The sequence below is a fragment of the Xylaria bambusicola genome, assembly GCF_022495145.1.
Source record: "Xylaria bambusicola strain CBS 139988 unplaced genomic scaffold F5B22scaffold_5, whole genome shotgun sequence".
NCBI classification, from domain to species: domain Eukaryota; kingdom Fungi; phylum Ascomycota; class Sordariomycetes; order Xylariales; family Xylariaceae; genus Xylaria; species Xylaria bambusicola.
The window spans coordinates 93,048-103,115 of record NW_025953558.1 but is presented as its reverse complement, the minus strand read 5'-3'; the positions used below and the strand labels follow the sequence as shown (position 1 = coordinate 103,115).

General features: G+C 50.6%; 6 protein-coding genes across 6 annotated transcripts in view; 2 read left to right on the top strand and 4 right to left on the bottom strand.

The window, feature by feature from the left end:
- F5B22DRAFT_633786 (Nuf2 family protein) overlaps positions 1-300 on the top strand; it is a gene marked incomplete at both ends in the record, with an annotated part of 1,706 nt that extends 1,406 nt beyond the window's left edge. The window contains one exon of the mRNA XM_047976889.1: positions 187-300. Within this exon, the coding sequence (XP_047834354.1) occupies positions 187-300 (114 nt within the window). The remainder of the gene's footprint in view (positions 1-186) is intronic.
- Positions 301-384: 84 nt separating this feature from the next.
- Positions 385-1,506, bottom strand: F5B22DRAFT_407585 (uncharacterized protein). The gene has a single exon (XM_047971530.1). The coding sequence runs from the start codon at positions 1,274-1,276 to the stop codon at positions 470-472; it is 807 nt and encodes a 268-aa protein (XP_047834353.1). The 5' UTR covers positions 1,277-1,506; the 3' UTR covers positions 385-469.
- A 1-nt stretch (position 1,507) lies between these two features.
- F5B22DRAFT_407656 (ARM repeat-containing protein) lies at positions 1,508-4,514 on the top strand. The gene is made up of 2 exons (XM_047971531.1): positions 1,508-1,944; positions 2,027-4,514. The coding sequence occupies exon 2, from the start codon at positions 2,027-2,029 to the stop codon at positions 4,241-4,243; it is 2,217 nt and encodes a 738-aa protein (XP_047834352.1). The 5' UTR covers positions 1,508-1,944; the 3' UTR covers positions 4,244-4,514.
- A 96-nt stretch (positions 4,515-4,610) lies between these two features.
- F5B22DRAFT_642751 (NAD binding domain of 6-phosphogluconate dehydrogenase-domain-containing protein) lies at positions 4,611-5,885 on the bottom strand (the record flags this gene model as incomplete). Its single annotated transcript, XM_047978171.1, has 3 exons — positions 4,611-5,330; positions 5,543-5,716; positions 5,778-5,885. The coding sequence occupies 3 exons, from the start codon at positions 5,883-5,885 to the stop codon at positions 4,611-4,613; spliced, it is 1,002 nt and encodes a 333-aa protein (XP_047834351.1).
- A 549-nt stretch (positions 5,886-6,434) lies between these two features.
- On the bottom strand, positions 6,435-7,103 carry F5B22DRAFT_591406 (uncharacterized protein). The gene has a single exon (XM_047973851.1). The coding sequence runs from the start codon at positions 6,700-6,702 to the stop codon at positions 6,469-6,471; it is 234 nt and encodes a 77-aa protein (XP_047834350.1). The 5' UTR covers positions 6,703-7,103; the 3' UTR covers positions 6,435-6,468.
- Positions 7,104-7,642: 539 nt separating this feature from the next.
- On the bottom strand, positions 7,643-9,058 carry F5B22DRAFT_642750 (DNA-binding domain of Mlu1-box binding protein MBP1; the record flags this gene model as incomplete). Its single annotated transcript, XM_047978170.1, has 3 exons — positions 7,643-7,676; positions 7,731-8,934; positions 8,995-9,058. 3 exons carry the CDS (start codon positions 9,056-9,058, stop codon positions 7,643-7,645), a joined length of 1,302 nt encoding a protein of 433 aa, XP_047834349.1.
- Positions 9,059-10,068: the final 1,010 nt, after the last annotated feature.

The window sequence follows — 10,068 nt, the reverse complement described above, 5'->3', positions numbered from 1 at the left end:
ACAAGCCAACCTAATCTGGGGCAGCCAAAGGAAATTTTTTCGAACGACGGCTTTTTCGTATTTCGCATCCTGATAACCAGGTATTTTCTATTCATTTTTTTTTTCCCCCCCCCCCCCCCCCCCTCCTACATCTGAAAAGAAAAGAAGAAGAAAAACATGACAAGAAAGGGACTAACGGTGATGCAGATGCTCGACCTAAAAGAAACTATTGACGACGAAGTGCATAGCGCATATGATGAATATCTCAAAATGGAATCGCACATCAAGCTTTACATTACCGAGATGGAACAAGCTATCTGAAACTCTTCAAACAAGCACTTCAGGTACGGCTTACCTTGCGCTATGAGACACGTGTTATGAGATTATGAAGAAGGCTATTGATACCATTGCTGGCGTTCACGGGGATTTTGAGCATGCGTTGAACATGCTTGATAGGCATGTTGTACTGGCGGCCTCTGATTTCAAATAGCTATTCCCCGGCCTGGGAGATAGAAATATGTGATTCGAGTTGGTCACTCTGTTTTATAAATACTTGATCATTACAGCCAATGTTGCTCCACTGTGCTCTTTGGAAGCGGAACCACCGACCTAAGGCTCTACCAATCTCAACCGTCCGACCAGACCAAGCACCCTCTTCGAACTTCGGCCCTAGTCTTCGTGCCCCCCCTTTTAGTATAGGCAATGTCTCCTGTAACATTTCTTCCAGGGCTATATCTTCTAGATCGCTCAGTGGCTCGATGACAAAGGCTCTCCAAGATAGACGATGGGCCAACCCCACCAGAGCCGAGGTCGTATTAATGAGACCTTGTGCGCTCCATTCACTCGTGTCACGATGCAGATTGAGTAAGCCATACAAAATGATATGTGGTTCGCCATCTCCTTCCGAAGTGAACGGCGGGGCTGGCACTCTAGATTCATCTGGTGAGAAGGCGGAGAGATAGGCGCGTAAGTGAGTGACGGTTGGCACGTAGACTACGTGGATATGACGAGATGCTGCGATCTGGTAGAGAGGCGAAGACAGGAGCGCATGTTTCCCTTCTGCTTCCTCTTCTATCGAGTCTTGGTGCTGGCTGGATTCTCCTTCACCAAGTTCTTGGTGGTCCCGGTCGGTTGGTGTACTCCTGTGCCATTTTCTCGATATGTCCTCAGAGGCCGCTGTCAGAAAATCGGCTTGTGAAGAACATATAACGAGCGTCGTGGGATACACATGGCGTCTCAACACGTATAAGAGTAAGTCGGATGGTAAGGCAGGGGATAAGAACACTGGGGTTGTCATTGCCGGAACGGCTTTAGTTCAGGATTTCAGTGCTTAGTTTCACCCTGGCGGGTAGGCACGACGATAGAAAATGTCAGTAGGTTCTCATATTTCGGTTATGTGTCAATTCCAGTCCATTTTGAAGATGCATTGGGACTGGGCCAGCCGTGAGCTCGCTCAAAGAAGTGACCGGCCAATGCGCCGGTGCTCTGCCGGTACCGTGACCCGGTGCGCAAATGTTACCAAAACATGCCCCGCCAAATAGTCCTAGACCGGGCTGCACCTACTTAGATAGGCACAACTACCCTAACCTACCGTAGTACCAAAGACAGGCGCCTCAGCGACGTCACTCTCATTCTTCCCACTGCACCCGACTGACGGACAGGACATCAACGCGAGTTGGACAGCAGCTCTGCACGCTGGCTGCGGTCACGCATGTTTGGAGACCATGGAATCAATATCTAGAATCTCCGACCTGCTCGAGAGCGGTAAGAGCAGAAATATCGACGGCACACCAGATTTCATCCGCTGACCTGCTGCTCCTAGCTCGGGAGCTCACTCTCGATGCCGCCCAGGCTGCTCGGAGCACCCGTGTCACAACAAGGTCGCTGCCTACCGCCCAACTTAAGAAGCTCCTCGATAGTCGAAATGATCGGGAGATCTTGGAGGGACTACGGCGTGTCATCGCGGTATGCCTATCTGCCGACATCGACCCTATCTCCTCCAGCATATCTACCTCGTATCGACATTACTAACATAACCCTGCGCTAGATGATGTACCGCCAGCAGCGAACTCTTCCATTCTTTTCTTCAGTCGTCAAGAATGTCGCCTCGCCGAATATAGAAATAAAAAAACTAGTTTATATATACCTAATTCATCATGCCGAACAAGAGCCCGATCTGGCTCTGCTATCCATCAATACCATACAGAAATCCTTGTCGGATACGAACCCTCAAGTGCGTGCTCTAGCTCTGCGCACCATGTCTGGCATACGGGTTCCTGTCATAAGTCAGATCGTATCCTTAGCGATCAAGAAAGGGGCCGGAGATATGTCGCCACATGTACGCAAGGCCGCTGCCCTCGCCATCCCTAAATGCTATCGCCTCGAACCCAATACCCTCCCACAATTACTGGATTACCTGGCAGCGCTTCTTGGCGACAAGCAGTACTTCGTCGCTGGCGCAGCTGTCACTTCCTTTATGGAAATATGTCCCGAGCGGATAGATTTGATCCACCCGCATTATAGGAGCCTTGTCAAGAAGATTGTTGACATGGACGAATGGAGCCAGTTCGCAATACTGAGAATGATGACATTATACGCACGCAAGTGCTTCCCACGGCGGACAAGAAACGCTAAATCCAAGGACGTTGCGGTTGATCTCCAGGATTTCTACGGCGAGGATGGATCGCGAGACGAGACGGAAGCAGAGGGCGAACAGTTTGTAGTTCTTGATCCCGATTTAGCCCTCCTCCTAAACGGAATCAAACCATTACTACAAAGTCGAAACTCCGGGGTTGTCATAGCTGTAGCACGATGCTATGCGGAAATTGGTACATCCGAATATATAAAGACAGCCATCGGTCCCTTGGTCGCTTTATTGCGAGGGGCTCAGGATATCGAACAAATTGCACTTTACAATATTGTGTCTGTGTGTCTGGCGCACCCGGCTCCATTCGTCAAGTATGCGTCTCATTTTCTCGTTCGTGCTACTGACACAGCCCCAGTATGGGAGCTCAAACTCGAGGTTCTTACCTTGATATTTCCTCATAGCCCACCGCAAACAAAAAGCCTGATTCTCAACGAGCTAGAGCACTTCTCTCGGGGGACCAATAAGGCACTAGTCCGTGAAGCTGTTCGTGCTATTGGCCGTTGCGCTCAGGGAGATCCAGCTACAGCACCCCGTTGCATGCGGTTGCTTTTGGGACAGATAACAAGTCTCGACGGCACCCTCGCCGCAGAGTCGCTGACCGTTATCCGCCACCTTATACAGCTAGACCCCGAGGCGCACATGGGAACGGTTGTAAGGTTAGCAAAGAACTTGGACTCCGCCACAGATCCACAAGCCCGCGCGACAATCATCTGGCTTGTGGGTGAATTCTCTGGGCTGAATGGCGAGGACAATATCGCAGCAGACGTCCTGCGAATATTGCTCAAGGATTTCGTCAACGAGTCGGAAGTCGCTAAGCGACAGATCGTCCTGCTTGCTGCGAAGGTATATCTTCATCATATCAATCGAGAGGCAGAAAAGCAGACACAGGCAGAACTCACACCACAGAAAGAAAACAACGAGGAACCTGTTTCCCCTGGCTTCGCCCCTGCTACAGACCACCCCATATCAAAGCTGTGGGACTACGTATTGTTGTTAGTTCGCTACGATACCTCATACGACTTACGCGATCGTGCTCGACTTTATAAGGCACTTCTCGCGGTTCCTCAGCTTGCCAGTCTTATGCTACTAGCCCCGAAACCCGCTCCTCAAGCGCCAAGTCCCTCCGAGACACGTAAAGGATTACTGTTAGGCTCGTCTGCGCTTGTCCTCGCCGGCGGTGGTGCCATTCACGGTCTACGAGGCTACGTAGCCCTCCCAGACTGGGTACAGGAGGGCCATGAGCCGGACCCGAGGCTACGGGTGCAAGACAACATTGGGGCAGAATATACTCCCGAAGGCCGCAGAGCAGTTCCCGCAATCGAGACGCTCGGTGATGCTGGAAGAGGTAAGAGTAATGGGCTCTTTGGAGCGGGCGCGGGCGCTGGTGTCGGGCTTGGGTCTATGACGTTGGATGAGTTCCTCGCTGAAGATGAAGATGAAGAGGCAGAGGAAGAGGAAGAGGAGACAGAAGATGAAGACGAAGAAGACGGAGAGGAAGAAGCAGAGGATGACGGAGATGACTATGCAAGCGAAGATGAAGACGAGGACGAAGACGAAGATACCGAGCATGAAGAAGACGACGAGAAAGCGGAACTCGAAGGGTTTCTCGGTTCTTGAATACCCAGGCGTATAATACCTACCCTCCAGTGTACCTCAAGCGTCCACCTACTTCGAACATAGATATACATAAGGGCAGCGGGTACCTTGGTGCAAAATTGCAAAGTGGGCGTATAGATGAGCTTCGGTGGCTCGTATATCAAACTTGATACATGTTCTCATCGAGAATAAATAACAAGGAAACAAACACCATCTCGTAAACGGCCAGCGAGTGATACGGACATTAGCTCTTCTATTACAATTACCAATATCCGTGTAGAGTATCACGAAAGTAATCACGCAACGGGCTACACTAATGGAATAATGCCATAAGCAGCAAGGGGTAGTAATATGGTATTTTATTTTCCAGCATACAATAAGTACAGGTTTATTCCTTGCCGCCAATGAACCGATAGATGACGGAGAAATCCCTGCCCTTGCAGCCCTCGGCTTTCTCAGCCTCTTCGTAGACTTCACGTGCACGAGCGCCTAATTCAAGCTTTGCGTCCGCCTCTTGGGCAGCCACAATAGCGAGCTTGAGGTCCTTCTTCATGAGGCTGATGCCGAACCCACCGGCGTAATCACGACCGGCAGGCGCCGTCTCCACTACACCCTTGACGGGGTTGTTCACCTCTGAAGGCCAGCAACGACCCGTGCTGACGTTTATGATGTTCGCAAGAGTCTTCGGCTCAAGACCCCACCGGATGCCGAGGTTCATGGCTTCGGCTGTTGCGATGTTGTTGATGGCGAGAAGGTAATTGTTCGCAAGCTTGGCGCTGAGACCTGTCCCCTGTGGACCGCAGTGCAGAACCCGCTTGCCCATCCGCAGTAGAGTTGGCTCTATCCTAGGTAGTAGCTCTTCTGTAGAGCCTAGCATGAAGGTCAGCGTACCGGCTGCGGCACCCACGACTCCCCCCGACATTGGGGCATCGGCGAATTCGCCCTGGTGCGCGTCTGTAACCCATTTAGCAACTTCGCGTGATGACGACGGGTCTATGGTCGACGAGTCAATGAAGATTCTGCGCTTTTGTGGGATGCTGGCTCTTAATATCGCCGAGTAAACGTCCTTTACATGTGACGGTTCAGGTAGCACCGTTATTAGAGTATCCTTTAATAGCAGAGTTAGCTTAGAGGTTCCGATCATGTTGTAAAATAAGAATCAGTATGCTTCTTTTCCTTCAGAGGATTGGCTTTATGTATATAAATAATCACAATAAGGCCGGCAAGCCGGCCCCAACTTAGATCATAGATAGAACATGTTCATCATGGAAATAAAGGGAAACACCCAAGGTTACAGCAGTAGCAAATAAGACCACTTACAGCGTCTTTGGCAGCGTCCGCCACATTGTCCGCCAGCTCTACAACAGCGCCGCCCGACTGCGAAGTCCGCATGTCCTCAGCCAGCCGGTGCATCGCGTCCTTGTTGATATCGAACAGTCTTACAGAGTCGGAAGGCGACAGCTTGGATTGTAGATTCTTGGCCATCTGGTAGCCCTGCGTATCAACGATGGTCAGCGGAAGATAAGATGTCGGGTGAGGTATTGCAAGAACATACCATTTGGCCAAGGCCTATGAAGCCATAGCTGTGCAGTCTCGTCGAAGACGCCGAGAAGGCTCGCTGCTGAGTACGGAAAGTACTCACGAGCAAACGACGTGTCCTCATTCTGGACACGACAAGGATGCACGTTGCTCTGATACCCAACCCAAATGTGTATTCATATGCTTGGACGCATCCCCAGAACGGTGTCAACGCAACGAATCTTACTTCGAAGTCAAGGACTCACGGCGCCAGTAAAGCATTGATGGGGGCAAGCTAGCAAAGACGAGGGAGCCGAAAGAATGCAGATCCCCAGCTTTCCCCAGGTTGCTGCTGGGTTGCGGGCTCGCGGGGTAAGTACTTACCTACCTCCTGTTACCGACCATTGCCGACTCTAAGCACCCAGGAGCCACCTACCGTGATTTGCCGGAGGCCAAATTCAGCGGTCACGCGTAGGTTTGGCAAGCCCAGCAGAACCAAGTAGGGGACGGAACCCGAGGCATATTCCAGCCTTACGTATCCTCACCCACTGGGGGGAGGAGATAGCATGGTGACTATGGATTCTTCTGCCTCCCTTCACGGGAGTATGAAGAAAAGGCTTGTTTGTGATGTGAACTGATGGAACGAGCAGAGGAGGAAAAGTTGCTGGGGAATTGGGATTTTATTGCCTTGACGCTAAATTTTCATGGGCCTGGCAAGCTCGGACCACCTAGCGCGCGCTTAAAAAGCGCAACTTAAGTAAATGGTAAATGTAGACAGTAGGGGCCGTTGCCATGTAGCCATAACCATATACACAGTACGGATCATTTAAGTAATGCAAATAAACGAACAGAATCTTCAAAGTTGAGAGGTAGGTATCCTTTGCGCATGTATACAGAGACAGGAAAACGGTGATAAACCGCAAGATTAAGAATAGTCCATTACATCTTCTCGTACTTGGCATATTCCCTCCTCCCCCGATAAGTAGAATTGGACATCTCGGGCATCAAATGGCCCAGTTTAGGATCACCTACTGCGTAGCTAGGTAATCTCTTGCAATATCAAGAGAAGCATGGCGTATGGTGGAATCAGGAGCTTAAAGGTGTCTCACACTTAGCTATAAATAACCATAGCATATTTACGAATCCCTACCTGATACCTAATAGATCATATCTTGGAAACCTGAGGTTTTGCTCCCAGCGTCAACTACCTACTATCAAGTTCACCACATACAATTTTCTTTTTTCTCTTTCTCGGTGACCCGGGCGTTCATATGAGACGGAATAAATGCGGCACTTCCAGCCTTGCACCACAAAGAAAGCCATCTGAATTCAAATAGTGGACAAAGCGGAGAAGGAAGCGGTGGTATCATCACCTTGGAATGGATGGGTTACCGAATGGCAATGGATTTTAGTAAGCCGCTTTGTCAAAGTGGGAGCAAGACTATTCATGACCAATATTGATCGAATACCGACATACATTCTTATCTCGTCACACGTAGAGCTCAGCATGCAGGAAAGCCAAGGAGATCGTGGACGAGGTTGAAGTTCATCATATATGTCATGTTTCGCTCTTGTCACTCACTGGGTTGGAGGTTGCGAGATTTGAACGAATGATCATTATGTTTATTGAGGACAGCTATCTAACTCACCCAAGCGAGGCGCCATAACGTGAAGGGGTGTATACAAGTGCCGTCTCCTCGAAACGAGGGAAATTCAGCTGGAAAACGAGTAGCTGGACCACAGCTAACAGGGGTATGTATGTGTATGGGTAACGAGAAAATGACAAGTTGGAATTTCCATCTGATCCAGGAGCTGCTAATATCGTATGCCTCCGATATGAAGATCTATAGCAGACGACACCGAATCAAGCTTCAGGAATTATATAAAGATGCGCAAGGGGGTTTAAAATACGCCCATAACGTAAGGAATCAGAGCACTACGCACAGTTAGCAACCAGGGACTGTCTCGTTGCAACAGAAAAGACACTTACCCAATAGCGAGAGTTGCACTCAGACCGACCAAAGCTCGGTTTCTGACGCGCTCTTTCCGCAACTGTACTTCCGTCTTCTCCGTTTTCGCTTTCTTAGAACTACGCTCATCGGACGGTTCGCTAGGTTGCTCCTCTTCATCATCGTCAGCAATCTCAGCAACCTTGCGCTTCCCTTTGCTGTTCTCACTGGATAAGCTATCAGTCTTGGCGTTTCCCATAGATTCAGCTGCTGCCGCCGCAACCATCTCCTTTGCTTTTGCAATCATCTCTGCAGCCTCTTCTACGCTAGGGGGGCCGTTTGCAATAGGAAGCTCGACCTCTACAGCTGTCTGCGTTGTCTCAACACCAGCGTTGAATTGAACTTCTTGGCCGAATTTGATGTGTATCTTGGGTTCCTCCTCGACGAGTGCGAACACAAGCTCGGGTTCTTTCTCAATAGTCTTCATTGTAATGTCTTCGGTGGGAGCTGTAGAAGTAGTATCTTCTGTCTGCACACCATTCGTCTCAGGCTCTGTTTCTTCTTGAACAGGTAGAGGCGTTTCTTCTTGAACAGGTAGAGGCTCGCTAGGAACAATCTGCGCAGGAGGTACTTTGGTCGACCGCTTGCGTGGAGATGCAATGGCTCTCTTCTTGGAAGGACTGGCGGAACGGCGACTACGAGTACTGCGAGGTAATGAGGAAGGGGTGGGCGGTGCTAGCAAAGGCTGTACCAAGCCCGTGAATTCGAATTTAGGAGGCGCCGCGATCTTCTTCGGAGGGCTATCTGGGGCATTTGTGATGGCAATCTCGGTTGGATCCAACAGAGCAGAAATCCAAAGGGTAACACCATACTCCTCTGCTAGCGCCATCGCTTGCTCGGGAGGGATCCATACATTGCCGGCTGTTTCTTCATGGCTCGTGGTAGGTAGTGATTTGATATACTTGCGTTCAGCTTCCTCCTCTGAAGCTTCAGCATATGGGAAGGTTGCCTTGAACATGCCAGTCGCGGAAACATAGCCGTCCTGGCTTCGGCGCATTAGGAAGTAGGAGCTTGGGGAAGACTTGAAGATGCCCGATGTGATCCCCTTCGGTAAGGGGGCCCGAAGATGTGCGTAGTCGAATACGCCCAGAGCTGAGGCATCAACCTCTCCAGCAGCGCTGGCTGCTACCATCTTGGGAGTGAGCTGAGTCTGGCCCAGGCGACGACGCGACACGAGTTCAGCATCTACATGATGTGATTAGCTCGGATCCAACGGCGGACATGCAGCTTGACGTTGTTACTCACAGACTGGGAGGTCTTCGGTCATGAGGGGATTGGCCTTGCTGGGGAGATGTCGCGAGGCTACCATCTTGACAGATATGTCGACTCTTTTTCTTTCTTTCTCGACACGGCTAGATTAGAGGTGCAACCAACACGGCGTGCGCGATGGTCTAGAATTATGATAAAAGAGGAAAGCTGGTTGAAAAGAAGAAAGGGATCTAAATAGAAACGACCTGGTGGTAACGGCGCGGGTTAGCTGATGATGACGATGGTCGAGTCGCGCGGGTCGCGGATTCGAGGGTCGCCATCCATGAGGCGCGACGAGGAGCTCGAATTGCGCGGGCCACCTGGGATGATGGATGTCACTCACGTTCGGGACGGTGGGTCTAAGTTGGAAAGATGAGCAAGGAATTATAAGAAGCCCGCGCTGACAACAAGGCCTTGTCAAGCAGGAGGCAAAAGTGATAAAGTGGAATGATATAGGAGGGGGGTTGAACTGGTGCAATGTGCAATGGCAGCGACAGACTCAAGTGGTGCTGACTTGAGGCTCGAGGTTTGGTTGAGGTGAGAAAGGAAGAGAGACGGGACGGGATCTTGAGGTAGGTAGTGTGTGATAGCCGGCGCAAACTGATGGGAGTTTTTTCTGCCAGTAGGTACCTACTCTGTACACCAGCATGCCAATAGGTACACCAATACACCGGTATCTGACCAGTAGGTACTTACACCTAACAGCTAGAGGACTGCTGTAGGACCTTGTCTGGACCTGCTAAGCTTGCTACGGGCTAGGATACCTTGCTGTGCTTAGTACTACGAAGTACTACCTAGTAAGTACCTACCTAGGTAGGCAGAATGGTCTGGCTGGCGTGTTTGTGTCGAGTTTGGCCAGTGCGGTTCAGAAAAGGGAAAAGGGCGTGAGAGATGGGCTGGAGAAGGAGATGGGCTGGTGGACAGGCCAGGTTTTGGTTGGGGGAGGCACCGCCAAGCCCCTACGCTAGCAGGGAGAGCGAGCCCAGATAGGTTTAGACGCCGTACAAATGACCTAGGTATGCAGCTGCCTGAGGAAGCTTTTCCGATTCGGGGGGCTACATCGCTCACGCA